This window comes from Calliphora vicina, chromosome 4, assembly GCF_958450345.1.
Source record: "Calliphora vicina chromosome 4, idCalVici1.1, whole genome shotgun sequence".
In the NCBI taxonomy this organism is placed as follows: Eukaryota; Metazoa; Arthropoda; class Insecta; order Diptera; family Calliphoridae; genus Calliphora; species Calliphora vicina.
Window position 1 is genome coordinate 98,593,441 of NC_088783.1, and position 18,415 is coordinate 98,611,855.

An 18,415-nucleotide genomic window follows, 5' to 3' on the forward strand; every position below is an offset into this window, starting at 1 on the left:
GAAAACTTAATAAACCTGAACAAGTTCTGCCGTTTTCGATTATTTATGAATTTTTTTAAATACATAATTTGCTATTTTCACGTAAAAATATATTTATTGCTTCAATTTGTTATTATAACTCCGAAACTGCTGAGCCGATTAATATATAAACAGATTAAGGTTACGTAAAGTTGAACTTTTTTATGTTTACTTCAATAATATCGGACTAACCGTATTTTTTTTAAAAATCTATCCATAGAATTAAATTTTTTTACCATTTTTGTACTACTGGAACCACAATACATCAAAATTGTGTTGTGGTTTAAAAAGCCTCCAAAATTTGTTCGATTTTGTTGCCCTTTGTTATCTGAGGAGAACGAATTGAATGGGGAAAAAGAAAGTTATCATATAAGCATCTTTATATAAGTACGTATTTTCTTAATTCTTCGCAAAAGAATATTCTTTTTGATTTTATAATTTAAATATGAAAAACATAACATTATCACTAGAAACATTTACTGTTTGGAATTTATACCAAATTATTTAAACGAACGATTAGCAGTAAATTTCCGACTTCTATTGACAAGTCTATTTCACACTAAGTGTTAGAAATAAAATCACTATGGCACTAGTCACGTGACTAGTTTTGTTCCAGTACACTTCAGTAACAAATACAATTTTGTTTAAATATTGAAGGCCATATAAAGTTGTTTGTGATTTATTTATTAAAAAGAAACTACTAGTTGTTTAATTTTTTTTTGGTAGAAATCAATTTTGTTTTATTTCTAATATCACTTTAATAATATTCATTTTTGTTGATTTTTTTGATTTTTTTAAACGCTTAAAGTAGGTTTTATTATGTGAATGTTATTTTATTTTACAAATAAAAACCTTTAAATTAATGGTTTTGCTGTCACGCAGCAAGAATTCGCTAAAAGGTAAAATGTGTGTTAAATGACTTATAAACTACGATAATGGATTTTATTGAACTGGCAGGTATTGACGTGATGGATCAGGCACATTAAAAGATTGACTGCAAAAGAAAACAAATATATAAAGCATTTTAAATATATGTATGGATTTTAAAGATGACCAATTGATTGATCAACAAACTTACGTTGGGGGATGATAGTCATAACCATTGTCATGACTTTCATATTCATTGAAATTGCTGCTGCCAAGTTTGGAATAACTGTAGTCATCACCACTTTGGCCACTGCCTTTGACTGGAGATTGATTTAATTCCAAATTTAAATCTTGTTTCAAAAACTGGAATCTATTTCTCTTGTCATCAACACCAAATTTGTTATTGAGAGCTCCTAAACCAACACCGAGTGGTTGAGGCCTATAAATGCAAATATGTAATTGAATACTCTTAAAAATTAGCAAACACAAAGTAATCTTGTATTATGTTCAACCTACTCGGGTATATCTAAATCGAGTTCAGTCATTGGATGATAGCCAAATTCATCAGCGGTATATCTGGTCTTATAACGTTTTCCATCAGCACCGGTAAATGAATATGAACCGCTAACAACGAAAGTTTTATCGTCCCTCAATTTGCCAACACTTGATACCTCTATACCGTTTTGTGTCTTTAAACTAAAAATATTCAAATATTTAAATAGTGTTAGTAGACATATTGTAATATATGTATTCGAAATATAATAGAACTTACTCCAATTTGTATTTCTTGTTTCCACTAAGACTTTGTAATTTCTCTACTTTAGCCTTCATTACATCGCCGCTAAATATGGTGGCTGGTTTATCATCATCAATATCCTCAGGTAGGGTGTATACATCGCTAGGATCATATTTGAAAAGATCAACATTACGATCTGTAAGATGTTTAACGTCTGCGGTCACATAAACCACTACACACAATAAAACGATCTGTTGAAAAAATAAATAAAAATATGTATATTAAAAAAATTAAAAGGCCGCCTTAATCATAATCAATTTTTAATTTTAATTTAATATTAATTTATATAATTTTTGAAGTGATTACATATTTACATCTTATCTATATGTATGTAATAAGCGCTATCGCTTACATCATTCTAGAAATTATCAACAAATTCTGAATTTGATTAAATTGTTCATATTCATTTCTTTTAAATAATCTATATATCTGTGGTGGTTTGGAAAAACTAGATAACTCCACTTTTTGAGAAAATTGAGATAACACCAAAAATAGAAAGTACGTTTCATTTACTATCACTCTGTCAGATCGAAATTTTGATATAGATTCTTATTTAAAAGTTATTTTCATGTAAAAACTTGCTAACTCCATGCTTTTTTAAAAAAACATGGTAACTCCATATTTTCTTAAAAAAACTGAAAAATTAAAAGTTTAAAACGACGTTGTTTCGAAAACTAAGAGATATAGAGCGAAACAGAGCAAATTCGGGTCTTTGGGTTCAAATTTTGAACTTAAAACAAGAAAAAATAGTTTTTTTTTGAAAAAACTAGGTGGTTGAATTACAAAATGTATGTATGCAATGCAGTCATATCTTTATCAAGACAAAGCATGCAAACGCGTAGTTAAATTTTAAAAAAAACTTAGCATGCTGCCTGTTTTTACTTTTTCATACAATTTGCGATATGAAACATTCAAACATCAAAGTTTACACGGTTGCGTTAAGAATCGCTCGACTTTTTAAGGTTGCATTGCATTCACCCGGTAACTCCATTTTTCGAATAATATCGATTTTCGGTTCTAATGTCCAAAAATGAGTTCAATGGAACCAGAAATCTTCAACATTTTGTTTAAATTATGTTTTGTTTAATGCGCATCTATAATAACATAAATGCATATTAAATAATTAGTGAAATATGTTTAAAACTTTAAATGCATTTTTCTCGTGTTTTCAAAAAATGGAGTTACCTAGTTTTTCCAAACCACCACAGATATATAAAAATGAAATGGTCCATGTATGCAATGGCATCACGTGAGAACGGCTGGAGCGATTTGGCAAATTTGTTTTTTATTTGATTTAAAAATTCCGGGTAAAACTCGGAAGTCCAGTCAACTGTAATAAAAAAGCTTGTACTGCAGCTAAATATTTTATTTGCAAATAAATAAGAACAGGCTGGTGAATGTGGGTTGGAGAAACTTGAAGAACTAACATAGTCAACTAGTAATTTATAAAAGTCAGTAAAAAACATTTTCAAATGATTTTTGTACATAAAAGTTACTATAAAACGTTCATGCTTTACCTACGCCTATTGGAAGAAAGTGGTAAACACGTGTTTCTTACACAAGAATTTTCTGCTATAACTCAGATGTAAAATAAATAAACCTAACAATTCTAACCTGTGATATTAAAGAAATTATAACAGGTATAGAGTAAACAAATTTTTGTGAAAAGCCGGCTTATATTTCGGGAATTTGAGCACATGCTGATTCGTTTAAGGCTATTTAAACCCTGAATTTAACTCGATATTAATGATTCTCATAAAAAAAAACATTTCTATAAAATATATTTTTCGAATGCTCTTTGGAAATACCTTAATATATATTCTATGTATCCAAGTAAAGCCGATAATAATTTTTTTTTTATAGAAATTTTAAAATTTATTATATTCATAAACCAATATTATTCATAAACTGTTTTTAAATTTATCAAAGGTTTATAAAACAAATTGTTTATGTAAATTTTGTTTCAGAAACTTTTTAAAATTTTAAAAATTGTTATAAATATGGGTGTTTATTTATTAAAAATTTTACTCTGCGAGCTTCCAAAATTTAATTTTTGTGTATACATTTTTAGTAAAAACTTCGAGGTAATCGTGGGTTTCTTAAATTTTTTTGGTTTTTTAATACCAAAATTCTCATTGCTATATCTGAGAATATACGGACTACGGTTATCTGTGAGCTTCGGAATGCCTATTTAAACCATCACTAGGAAGATGTCTGAGTTTCTCTATAATATGTTTGAACACTATTCATTGAAAATAACACTTTCTCTTTAGTAAAATAACTAATAATTTATTCATACATAAGCCACAGTTCCAGATTAAATTTTTTCCACATGCACAGATTGAAAATCCAAAAAATAATTAATTGAATTAAAAATTAATAAATTGTAGGCTCTTTTAAATACATTTACACAACAATATTTATAATTTCTGTAAAAAAATAGTTTAATTTGATTTAGTTTTTTTTGTATAACTTCTGTTCATATTTTTTTGAAAAAATAACGATGTTTTGTATATTCACTGCACTAATTCATTAATCATTTCTTTGACAGACTGAGTGATTGATTGTTGCATGTTTTATAAACGTTTTAACGTCTAAATATTAAACTCTTATTAAATAAATTTGCATACAAATATTCGATTAAATTATTGTTTGTTTTTTTTTTATTTATTTGCTTAAGTTCTTTTTAGTTTTATTAAATTCTTATTCGATGCACATTAATCGTTTTTTAAATTATTATATTTTTATTTAATTATTAATCCTTTCACGATATCACTTTCAAAAGTGTTTCTTTATTTGTGTGTCCATTTTTAGGGTTTGTTGAATATTTTTATTAGTTTTTGTTCAATTCACATTTCCAAATTTAGTTTCCTTTTTTATGTTGGATTATGTTGTATAAGAAATAAACTTACTAATCGTGTCATTTTGATCCGTATCTATTTGGCACGTATTAATCGAACGAATTCTTACTGGCAAATACGGATCAAAGGTACTTCTTGTTTCCTTATATATTGTTATTTGCATATGAAATGAATCCAATGTCAAAATATTATTAAAACGAGATTTTTTTTTTTTCAAAATTGCCATCGTATACATTACCACATTTAGATAAATATGGATAGATAGATAGATATTAGTATACATACTATCTATGTACGTGTTAGCAACTAGTATATACATATGTATGTTTGTATATAGATATTATTATAAAATAGAATAGATAGAAATAGAATATTATCATCAGCTTCAGCAACATCATCATCAACATCAGCATGATCATCATCATTTTACGATCAAACTTTTCGTTTGATTTGAAAAATGCTGTCATGAGTGTGTATTTCTATTTGTTATACCTGTTGTATCATTTTTATATTTCGATCACATCAATACCATGGCAAAAGTTAATTTATATAAACCCATTTCTACACATAAAACCCAGTATAAATTTCAATACATAAATAAATCCATCCAAACGAGAATTCTAAACGTTTTGTATTCTCCTCTTTTATTGTATTTCCTCCTAATTAGTGGAGTGTATAATGTTTATTTTAAAACATATTTTCTTTTTATTGTAAAATAAAAAAGTTTAAAACTTAGAAACCTACTCACATAAGATATTAGGTATGTTTGCGTACTTTCTAGAGAATAAAAATTAACTTACTCTCAGGCTCGTTTTCTCAATGTATCGACAAACTGCCTGTTACTAAATGTCGACATAAATTTATTAGGCCGATAAACTGTCCGTTAACAATTTTGGTTTTCTCAATATACCGACAAAAAATATTATTTTCAGATGGCAATACCTCTCAAAATAGATGTGAAAGTTGGGGGCCCTGCCTTCAAGTGACAACATGTTTACATAAATCAGCTGTTTAATGTGGCCATCGACAGCCGGAATCTTTTGAAAAATTCTTTATCCTGCATGTCTGCCAGGTAGTTAGGCCTGGCATGATAAACTCTTTCAGCATTCACTTGGAACTTATGTTCTTCGAGTTCATCCTCCATCAAATTAATGGTAATTCCTCTATTAAACTTTTTTTTATAAAATCTACATATTTAATATCGTTTACAAAAACACAAACACATAAAAACTACACGCAGAGAAAAAATATAGTTGGGCATGGTTACTGTAACCATTTCAATATTGTTACAAGTTTTTTAACTATATTATAGTCACAGTAACCATTTACATGATTGTGGTAACCATAATATGGTTAATTTAAGATTCATATGTTTGTATCAACCATATATATGGTTACAGTAAACAAATATATGTTTGTGACAACCATTTATATGATGAAGGACTTATACTCTCGGCTTAAGGCTTATCATAATCTGAGAACAACATATTATGATAAAATTATTCATCATAAATATGGTTGCCACAAACATATATTTGTTTACTGTAACCATATATATGGTTGATACAATCATGTGAATCATAAATTAACCATACTATGGTTACCAGAATCATGTAAATGGTTACTGTGACTATAATATTGTTGAAAATCTTGTAACACTATTTAAATGGTTACAGTAACCATGCCCAATTATATTTTTTCTCTGCGTGTATGAACAGCAGTCAGCTGATTGAATTTATCTGTATGATAAATAAATAATTGGCAGATGAGGTCGGGTTACCTTTGCGACAGAATAGAAGCAAATGAGACATTGAGAAAACCAAATTTCTTTAATCTGCAGTTTTTCGTTGGGAAAAAAGATAATCACCTAATGAGAAAACGGTCCTAACTGTTCTAACTACTTCTCATACAACAAAAACGATCAGCTTTTGCGTTCCATTAAGGATACATTACGGTCGGCTAACCCAGCCTTTAGACGACGCCAAACATTAACCAATGCGAGTGTGAAAAAGAAACTCTCGAAAGGAACCCTGATTACCCTTAAGCGATAATTTTTCAATTGGCCGAAGTTGGGGACAATTGGGTGGGTTCATATGTTTTGGTATTACATCGACTTTGTTGCTTCGATACCAATCCATGACAGCTTTGGAATAGTGGCAGGAGGCCAACTAATAAAGTGTAACAAACGTTTTTGAAGACATTCTTTGATGTAAATATCCGATGTCATAGTTGTAGAGGTTACAAACGGAGCACTCTTAAGACCGCAACTGCAAATAGCTTGCCACAACATTACCATCTTACCATATTTATCCATTTTCGTATATGGGCAAGTCCCAGAAACAGTCTACCAACAACAAAATTTTTAAATGAATCAAACTGGAATTCTTAATTGTAATATTAGACTTGATATGTATGTTATATATTATATATAAACAAAATGTATTTTGATGGTCATTCATACAAAAATGATTATCAAATCCAAAAATTATACCAAAAAATTTAATTTTTTAATGTGTTTTTATAATTACTGAAATGTTAACAAGATGGTTCGATTGACAGCTATATTTTTGACCATTCAATTTAAATACAAATGAATTTTGAGTAATTTCACTTTGAATGGAATTTTTCGCAACTTCTCACGGAAAAGGAGATCATTTTCTAGCATCTGGATAATTTGTAACGAGCGTCACGTAACGTGCGTAACAAAATGTTCTCGGCTTTTAATGAAAACGGCAAATGATTGTTCATGCAAATAAGTTATATTAGAATTCTCTTTCATTCATCTTTCTTTTAGGAATAAGATTTTGTGTGCTTTATTATGCCAAATTCGCTAAATATGAAAACGTGTACGAATGAAACATTCGTCACGCAGGATTAGCCCATATTTATATTTTTGATTGACATTCCCACGGATCTCTGCAACATAAAATTAACGTCCTGTTTGAAGGTCCATTTTCACATACGTTTTCTGTAAGATTTGGATATTTAATGCTACTATTCGTGCTGTACTACGACTGGTTTATATTTTTTGGCGCAATCATTATCAGATAAACCAGGATTTTGTTTAATACAACGCAATATTTTCGTTGTAAGGTCTTGGTCTTGTCTGCTAACTTTTTTGCTTTCTTTTTTCTTACGATCTGTGCTTAATATTTTCGTTGTAAGGTCTTGGTCTTGTCTGCTAACTTTTTTGCTTTCTTTTTTCTTACGATCTGTGCTTAAGGTTCATCTGTAACGTTTTATAACATTATTCACAGTACTTTTTGGAAGTTTCAGTTTTTTTGCTATCATTGCACCTGACCATGTTGGATTTTTTAGAAAATTGTGCACAATTTTTTTCTAGTATTTATCATTACTCGCCACGTGTCATAACTGCCTTGCAAAAACATTTTCTAGAGTGTTTACGGCACATTTTTTTTTGCTTGTAAGGTGGTCCGCAAGGCGAATATTAGGTCGGCCATTTTGAATTTGCTAATTCTGATAACGGATTCGTAATCAGCGACCCAAAAACCCCCATATACAAATTTGTGGACCATTTTGTACATTTTTCGACTTTTGGCCGGTTAAAAAATTAATATACTAAAGGCCTAATTAGTTTGTACGTTCCGTAACGAATCAGCTGTTTTGTTTTTAGCTTAGGGAAAGTTGTGTATGTCGTTAGTTTTTCTGTAACGTTGCCGTTCTGTTGCGGATGAATCTGTTGAAAACAGAATGTTGTCCGCAACGTTAAGTGACAGCTAAAACAGCTGATATCATATACACACAAAATGAAAGCAGTGGTGCCAACATTTTTGAAAGGGAAATATTTATTATTTATTTAATAAAATAAATATAAATTTCTTATAATGTATGTTAAAAATTAAGGTGATAGCGTTTCGACAACAAACACAATATTTCTTGCTGACAATTGCATAGGTTTTGTCAAAATTGAATTTGTCAAATAAAAAATAAACAAATTTTATTTTTGCATATTAACTAAAAAACGGTCTTTAAATTTAAATTATATTTGAAAAAGAACAATGGTTTAATAGTGCTTTATCCAAATTGCATTATATGAAATCTTTTTATTCACATTTTCATTTATTTTTTTTTGATTTAAAAATTTTTATCTTTGAAAATAAAATTTATTATTTTTTCAAAATAAATTCAGATAATAGATAAATAGATAAATAAAAATCAGCTGTGTTGTTGATTTCACCTTAGTGCATCCTGTCATTAACGAACAACATATGTATGTATTTATTTATAAAAATGTTCACAATAATATGTTGACGGTCTAAATACAAAAAACACTAAAAATAGTAACAAAATCAAATTGGTTTTTTTGTAATTATTTTAAAAACAGCTGATACGATCTTACGGAAAAACTAACTACAATATAACAGCATTCAGAACGGCACAGAACAGAAATGTTAAAGAACGCAAAGACTAATCGAGCCTTAATTTGAAATTTTGACATAATAACGGTTGGTTTGTTTAGAAAGAAAACTAAAATGTTGCCATTAGTTTTTTGTAAAAAGCTTATACAGTGCGACTGGATTTTATGTGAACAATGCTTTAGTTGATTTTATATAAAATAATAAAATATAAAACCAATATTGTGTGTTATTTTTCCAAAAATAAGTATTTTTCATTTAATTGCTTTTGAAAATCAACCCTTTTAGCAAATGTCAAGAAGAAACGCAATGAAATTATATTTTTAACAGGTTCAGACGTTACAGTTAAGTTACATTTTATCATTATAACTGCTCAAACTACTTTCAACAAAATAAACTAAAATCACTGTTAAATCTCAAAGAAACAATAAGCTAATAATATAATGATTTTTCATCAAAAAACGCGTACAAACAGTAAAAAATGCACTTAATAGTAATTAAAACTTTATTTTTGCTTCATTTAAGCAATTACAATATTGGTGTATTTTAGTTTCATTTCTTTTGTTTACATTTGGAAATATGTATGTATGTATGTACATTAGAGTGACAATCAGTTGTATGGAAAAAAACTTTTGTTCGCATTTCAAAGTGTGCCGGGCGGAATATTGTGACACTAGGTCTGATAATTTGAGCCAAATCGGACAACGATTTCAAGGCGCGCATCGAGGTCAAAGATCAGATATATGCTCTCGTTAAAAGTAAATGAACGGAATCCAGTGACTTCCAGTGATAATTTCTACAAATTACCAGGTACGCGAACACAGCTAATATTTCGTACAATTCTCTTTAAGAAAGAAGCTTGTTTACATTAAGTGAGTGTCATGGTTTGGATTCATTATTTTAGAACAAACAACCCATATGATTAAATTAACGCCGATGATGACAGTCTCATCTTATAGGTTAACATCATCTGCAGGGTTTTTAGATTTTTTCTTTAAGTGAAGATTAAAACGCAATATGAAATTCGAACTAAATAGCAATTATATATATTACCACCTAAAATGCAAAAGAGCGTATCATCAAAAAATTTACTTCTAAAAAATGTTATAAGCTGATAAAAAAAAGCAAAAATTACGGTTTTTATAATGTTTATTTTGTTTTTAATTTAAATAACATTAAGGACAGACATTTTTATTTTTTATAATAACTAAATATTTTGAAAGTTTATTTTATTTTTTATTTAAATAACAATAAAAGGAAATTTTTAATTATTATTCATTCGGTTCGAAAATAGCCCTTTTGCTTCTTCATCTAAATTCCAATGTCCTACTTTCCATTGACTTCGAATGCTAGAGATGAGCAGATCTGACGTTGCCAGTAATATATTTCGTGATATTTTGAGCTCTCTATAAAATCTGTAATCTCCAAGGGGTAGTAAATGGTGCTTAATAAGATTTTATCCATGATGAACTTTTTTTGTGAACTTTTATTTATAATACCATGAAATGTTCCGATTTAATTAGCTTGAATAGAAACACCATCCTTGGCAAAACCAATAATCACTGGATTTTTAAGTACTTGTAAATCATCAAAGCAATGTACATTATTTGACATGTGATTGCTGGCCCCAGAATCTATAATCCATTTCATTCGTGAAGTAGACTCAACACCAAAACAATCTCCATCCGCTGTAAGATTCACATTCTTACCGGATTGATACTTTTTCAACTTGAAAGTTTTTCTTTTTGTGAGCAACTTTTCCACAATAATGGCATTTGAATTTGAAGGTTGCTTTCATTGCCACATTTTTATTTGAATCACTTTTATTTACAACGCTATACGCTTAAGTTCTCCGTCCAGCAATTTTTTGGCTTTTGGGCCGATCTTCATATAATATTTTAAGCTGTGGTCAATTATGTACCAATATTCACAAAATCCATTAGTATGATCTATTGTTTTGTAGTTTTTTGATAGTGGTTCTTATGTATATGGGAGCTATGAGTGTATCGAGCCCTTAGCGCCAAATTATCGTAAGCGACATTTTCTAAATATTTTTTATTGCAGAAATTAAACTTTTATGGACCGACTGATGTTTTAGCGTTCTCAGAATATAAAAATTGATAATAACTTCAAAAATATAGGGGGGTAGGATTTTATCGTAAGTCAATGTTTACGAATTTTATCGTAAGCGACACATAGTGGTATATAAAAAAAGTGAGAAATAAATCTGCAACTTCTAAATGGCTAGTCCGGTTTGAATGAAATTTCACATGAGCAAAGTGAAGTGTATTCTAGTTTAACCCTTTAATGTATATTGTTGCCAATTGTCTACATTCCAGTTCCACTTAATTTTAAATGAATATAAGCTTGATACTATTTCTGATTCTAATTCAGAAAAATCAAATGGAGTACGAAAAGTTTCAGGTAACGAAATTCTAAATCAAACTAAAGTTAAAGGAAATATAATAAATAAAAATCAACTAAATATTTTATACTTTATAGAAAAATAAAAGTAGAAATCATGCATTTAAGGGTTAAATATTGAATATGGACCACATGGGAAAACAAGGGGCGCGGACAGGGTTCCCCAAAGTAGCACACTTCGGGTATGTTAAATTTTTGAAACGATCGCATTTCTTCGTTTGTGTTCTGATTTCAAAAAAATTACACATGTAGAATCTCCTCGTCGATCAATAGAAAAAACCTCGCCGTACATATCAATTATTTCTTAAAGCTTAGGAGATATTCGCATTTGAAAATTAAATTTTAACATTTTTACCCACTCTACTCCAGTTTTTTGATAATAGCGGATCCAAATATTTCTAGATATTCTCCACTTTTCCTTTGTTGGACTAACAAGAAATGTAAGTGTCAAATAAAAATAGTTTAAAAATACTGACCTAGTTTGAATTTAATTTTTAAATAATTTTCTTTTTAAATTATTTAAAAATTTTCTAAGAAGATGTATAAGGAATTTATACATTTTGAAAAGTTAACTTTACACCAATGAAAAAAATTTTAAAATGTTTGATACCGAGAAGACCAGATCCACCCAAAAACTCCTATTTTTTATGTAAAATTCAAATTTAGGGAAAAAATTCTCAAATCGCATAGTCGATTTTAAAATATAATAACCCATTTTAGATGGCCCAATATGTTCTTAATTATTTTGTAATGGTTCCGATAACCCCGACACTGGTATGGGTATTATTGACAAAAAACTAAAAAATCTCATTTTTGGGATTTTCAAAACTTTTTTAGGAATTGCGGGATTCACGATAACAAATTTAGAAATTGGTCTATATACTAACTGTAAAATTTCATTAATAACGGCCATTTTCACAATGTACGATTATTTCATTTTAACCGGAAAATTAACTAACTGTCGGTTTGTTTAACGGGACCATTTAACCCAACGGTTACCGATTTACGTTTCACCATCATTTGATTACTTAACCAAAGCATTCAGTAGAGAGTATGGCAATAATGCATACATTTGTTTACGAAAAATAGTGTAATGAAGGATTGAAATATAAAAAATTGTCTAAAAGACGGCATAAAAAATAATAATTTGTGTTTTCTTACGGCCATTTTCACAATGTACGATTATTTCGTTTTAACCGGGAAATTAACTAACTGTCGGTTTGTTTAACGGGGACCATTTAACCAACGGTTACCGATTTACGTTTCACCATCATTTGATTACTTAACCAAAGCATTCAGTAGAAAGTATGGCAATAATGCATACATTTGTTTACGAAAAATAGTGTAATGAAAGATTGAAATATAAAAAATTGTCTAAAAGACGGCATAAAAAATAATAGTTTGTGTTTTCTTAGCGGTATAATAAAAAAAAACGTATAAAACTCAAAAATATTAAGGTACCTAACTGTAAAATTTACAGAACAAACTGAACAACAATTACTGAAAACCAACAAGGAAAAGTGCACATTTGTTGTTTGGTTTGTAAGTGCAATATCCGGGTGGCATATGGATCACCCCGTGCAAAATTTACTTTTCTTTGCTTTACACTTTTAAAAATTATAAATATTACAAAAATATAAATGTTTTTCCATGTTCTTTTATTATATTTCTTACAATTAAGATGCTAACCCGCGAAATTTATTCGGTTATATTTAACAGCAACTTTGTTGTTAAATAGTGTCAGTTAAGAATTAATCGTACATTGTGAAATTCATATTAGCCTAACTTGCGGTTAAAGTTCACGTTAACTTTTAATCGTACATTGTGAAAATGGCCGTAAATAATATTCATAAATAAAAATTTAATTAAAATTTTAAAATTTTGTATCTTTGCAAAAACGCAATTAAAAGCATTTTTTGTCATATTTTTCAAAAAAGTATTCCATGCATTTTTCAATTTCAAAAGCTAAAAACATTTTTGAAAAATAGAAAAAAATTCCCTATTCCATATATAACATGTTTATGTTTTTTACGTGGCAATTTAATTATAGAAAACTTAATATCTCGCAGAGAATTTACACTGCTATTTTCATTCATATTCAAAAATTTAGAGACTTAAGGAATTTGTGTGAAACAGAAGTAATGCCTCAAAGATATTATCAGGAGCATATTAATATATCATTAATATTTAATTTAAATAAACAAATTCAAAAAATAAATACATATACATATATATAATTAAACTTATTATCGCTTTAAATCAAAATTAACAAGAAAAATATAAATATCGTAAGCGACAAGTTTTTTCCATAATATAAAAAAATATATCGTAAACGCCGTAATTAATGCACAATGTGAACAAACTATAATTTTTTTGCAGCCAATAAATAGCTTGAACGAAATTACAATATATCTCATCAAAACATTTTTAATTCTATTTATAAATTTCAAAATAATCAAAAAAAACCTTATCCTGTAAAATTTGCGTTTTGTCGCTTACGATATTTTGGCGCTAAGGGCTCGATATATGGGGGTTATTTATCTCAAATTTTAACCTAATAGAGATATTTATAACATATTTATAAGATATTTATGAGTATTTAAGTGATTTTCGAAAGTGGACCTTAAATGGCCAATGATGTACCGATATTATCAAAAGCTAGTAATAAAATTTTTGAATAAAAATTGCCTTTCTCTGTAGAATTTATCGATATTTTTCAGATATTAATGAATATTAATGTGGTTTTTGGAAGTGACTCTTATATGGGAGCTATAACCAATTATAGGGCGGTCATCATAAAACTCGGTACAGCTATTTTTATGTATAAGGATATTATGTATATCGAATTTATATGGTCAAATATGAACCGATCCACAATAAATTTGGTCTTGTGATTTCTCTTAATACGAAACTTATTTGTGATGAGGAGATGAATACGAAGCATTTATGATATGTTGCGGGCAGGTGATTGTTTATTCTGCTGATGGTGTTGGTAAATAGGACATGCATAAAATGCAATATTTAAATATTTTGCAAAATAATCTAATGATTCAGAAATTGTTAAATAATGGCTGCTGTATCATTATCTAACAGCAATAAAAACTACCAAGAGTAATCAAATCTATATTTTTTACAATGTATTTTATTACATATGTATTTTATTATTTTATGAGACATTAACCCCCATTAACTCGAAGCCTGATTATGCGTTAACTAATAGTTATACTGTCGGTTAAAATTATTTTTGTATGAAAACTGTCAGAATAACTATTAGTTAACGCATAACCAGACTTCGTGTTACTGGGGGTAATTATGAGATTATTATTTACAGCCCAGCTACTTATTTCTCGTAATTCTTCATTTAGACGAAAATATTAGATTATTCACCAGTCTAATATAGGTTGTAGGCTCTGTAGTGTTTATACTTTTAGTCGCAATGTATCAAATGGATATTAATAAAGAAAAATCCTCATTTGAAAATAATCTCTTCGCTTTTTATTTGGTCAACATAAAAACAATATTAAATTCAAAGTATTAAATACTTTGAAAAAAATAAAATTGCAGTAAAGATATATTTTATCAATAACTTAAAATTTAAGGAATTTAAAAAAATACGGAAACATTTACAATAACGTAATTGTTTCTTGTATCAACCAGATCGTTGCGACTAACGGAGGGTTACAAGATTTAAATCAATATTAAGTGAAATCTGAAAAATTCGGGTTAAAAAATATTTTTCCGATTTTGACCCATTGCAGGTCCAACTTATTATGGTCTTATATATGAATCAATTAAGTCTCCGTACAGACATACTTATAATACAAACTAGCAATTTATGGTCACTTTTCAATACATATTTAAACCTTTTTATACCCTCCACCACCATAAGTGGTGAATGAGGGTATATATAAGTTTGTCATTCCGTGTGTAACATTGAGAAATATTCATCTGCGACCCAACAAAGTATATATATTATTGATCCTTATGAAATTTTAAGTCGATTGAGCCATGTCCGTCTGTCTGTCTGTCCGTCTGTCTGTCTGTCTGTCTGTCTGTCTGTCTGTCTGTCTGTCTGTCTGTCTGTCTGTCTGTCTGTCTGTCTGTCTGTCTGTCTGTCTGTCTGTCTGTCTGTCTGTCTGTCTGTCTGTCTGTCTGTCTGTCTGTCTGTCTGTCTGTCTGTCTGTGTAAAACACGCTCACGTCCAAAATAGACAAACAAAATGGTTAAACTTGCAAGAAAAATGTTTATTGTTCTCCTAAGCAGTTTGGTATTGAAAATCAGCGAAATCGGTACAGTGGAACCAAAGTTATGAATGAAAATGTGGGACAACCTCAAAAAAAAATGGATAATTTTCATATATTTTTGGACATTTTTTGTAAATATATTGCAGCTAATATCATAAAATTTTGCACTCGTTACTTTTATGATAAAAGGAGTAACTCTGGTTAAAATTATAAGAATCGGTCCAAGATTTCTCCTAGCCCCCATACAAATTTCTTCCCGAAATATGGTTATATGGTCTATAAATGCCTACAGAATATGAATATCCATATGAAATTCAGCGAAAATAAGTTTCGTGGTAAAAGAAATTATATTACAAAATTGTTCGTGGATCGGCCCATATTTGACCATAGCCCCCATATAAAGTACACTTCCGAAAATCTCTTAAATAAGCATAAATGTCTTATAAATATCGCTATCAAGTTGAAATTCGACATGAATAATCCCCATATATACCAAAATTGCTGTACCTAATTCTATGAAAATCGGCCGACAATTGGTTATAGCTCCCATATAAGGACCACTTCCGAAAAACACAATAACCTACATAAATATCTAAAAAATATCAATATCAAAACAAAATTTCACACACATCCATAGTTTATATTTAGAAATCATACTACTGGATTTTGTGAATATTGGTCCATATTTGACCATAGCTCCCATATAAGGTCCACTTCCAAAAATCAGTTAAGTACTCATAAATCTCTTATAAATACATTTATCAAGCTAAAATTCGACAAAAATTATACTCATATATATAGATATCACTGTACCAAATTGTATGCAGATTGGCCGATAATTGGTCATAGCTCCCCTATAAGGCCCATTTCCGAAAAAAGATATTAACCTTAAAAAGTATTAAAAACATATCGATATCAAAATGAAATTACGCACAGATCCAGTAATTTGAATCCAGTAATCATACTTCTGGATTTTGTGAATATCGGTCCATATTTATCCATAGCTCCCATATAAGGTCCACTCCCGAAAATCACTAATATCCTCATAAATTTCTTACAAATATAGTTATCAGGTTGAAATTCAAAACAAATTTATTCAATATATACAAAAATCGATGTACCAAATTTTATGATGATAGGCCCATAATTGGTCATAACCTCCATATAAGAACTACTTCAGGAAAACACATTACCCTGCACAAATATCCATAAAAATCTACACTCAACCAAAATTTTACACCGATGAGTAATTTGTATCCAAGAATCGTACTACAAGATTTTTTAAATATTGGTGCATAATTCGGCATAGCTCCCACATAAGATCCATTCTTGTTAATAGCGTTGTTTATATGAAATTCTACAAAAATAGCCCTCAAATACTTAGGACCATAATAGGTCATAGCATCCATATATTAAATAAAAATAGTATACAGATCAGTAATTTGTATTCAAAAATCATAATACTGAATTTTGTGAATATTGGCCTATAATTGGCACCAGCTCTCATATAAATACATAAAAATGACGTTAAAATATTTTATAACAATCGAACGATAATAGGTCATAGCTAACACATAAGTCCCACAACCAAATATTTTGAAATTTGTCTAAATATATTTGTATACCCTTTTTTATACTCTGTTTCTTCACTTGAGGTTAAAAGGGAAAAATTTTGAGGTCCAGACTTAAACTCGACAACACTTCCCCTTTGCGCATGTGAAATTTCATTAAAATCGGACTAAGGGTTTAGAAGTTACAGATTTGTTTCCCTCTTTTTTTTCTCATACCACTGTGCGCCACTTTGACACTGAGATATTGTAGATCGTTTATCCCAGTTCCAACAAAGTGTTTACGGTTACCTATGTAAGAAAATAATAATTTACACGAAGATTTAGAAAAATTAAATTTAGACGACAATTTCTCAATTAAAAGACAATAATTAACTGTGTCAAACGTTCTAACAGGAATTTCAGTTATAAATTGCTGAATTAGATACAATTTTTTGTACATTTAAAATAAAATATCTTCTGCGTAAACTAGTCTTTCTAACAATTGTTATATTATTTCAGCTTTTATACCATCATATTTAGGTGGAGGGTATTTAAGATTCGGCACCGCCGAATATAGTACTCTTACTTGTTTTAATTCATTTTATAAAAAATCTTATAAACTAGAGATCAACATAAAAAAAATAAAAACATTTTCCTTAAAATCATAAAAATTTACATAAATTCAATAATTGTACGAAAAGTATCACCAAAAAAGTCTCCGTACAGTTAACTATTTTAAGGGAAGGAATCCCAATATTAAACTTAATTGCATTTAATATGTGGTAGGTCCTCCTTTCTGAGCAATTGCGTAATTTTAATGGCTGTACATGGAATGGACCAGCTTTGTTGTTGTCAGGGAATCCAAAAATAAGCAAATTTTAATGGATAGAAAGAAAATTATTATTAACTTGCAAAATGAAGGAAAAAATCTAACCGAAATCAAGGATATTGTAAAAAGACCACGCTCTTCCATTCAGTACGTTATTCAACAGTTCAAAAAAACCGGAACAATGGCAAATAAACAAAGAACTGACCATCCAAGAAAAATAGACCACCACTTAGAGAGAAGAATTGTACGATTTGTAGAAGGTAATCCAAAAATTAACGCATGTGTAATTGCGGGAAACTTGAAAACTAGTGATGAATTAACGGTAAACCCCCAAACTGTAAGAAACGCTCTTAAACTAAATGGATACAATGGTCGAGTAAGCCGTAAGAAGCCCCTTGTTCGAAAAGTGAACATGAAAAAGAGATTGGATTACGCTATCATATTGATAAA

At 29.1% G+C, this 18,415-nt stretch overlaps 1 protein-coding gene across 1 annotated transcript; it reads right to left on the reverse strand.

The window, feature by feature from the left end:
- Positions 1 to 779: 779 nt before the first annotated feature.
- Positions 780 to 4,658, reverse strand: Cpr11A (Cuticular protein 11A). The gene is made up of 5 exons (XM_065508630.1): positions 4,594 to 4,658; positions 1,658 to 1,872; positions 1,402 to 1,581; positions 1,097 to 1,324; positions 780 to 1,012 (listed from the first exon to the last, which is right to left on the reverse strand). Exons 1-5 carry the CDS (start codon positions 4,603 to 4,605, stop codon positions 961 to 963), a joined length of 687 nt encoding a protein of 228 aa, XP_065364702.1. The 5' UTR covers positions 4,606 to 4,658; the 3' UTR covers positions 780 to 960.
- Positions 4,659 to 18,415: the final 13,757 nt, after the last annotated feature.

What these genes read in the sequence shown, in the direction of transcription:
- Cpr11A (XM_065508630.1), bottom strand. An exon ending in CTCGATTTAGATATACCCGA is followed by an intron (nt 1,325 to 1,401) that starts GTAGGTTGAACA and finishes TTGCATTTATAG; the next exon opens with GCCTCAACCACTCGGTGTTG. An exon ending in TATGACTATCATCCCCCAAC is followed by an intron (nt 1,013 to 1,096) that starts GTAAGTTTGTTG and finishes TTTCTTTTGCAG; the next exon opens with TCAATCTTTTAATGTGCCTG.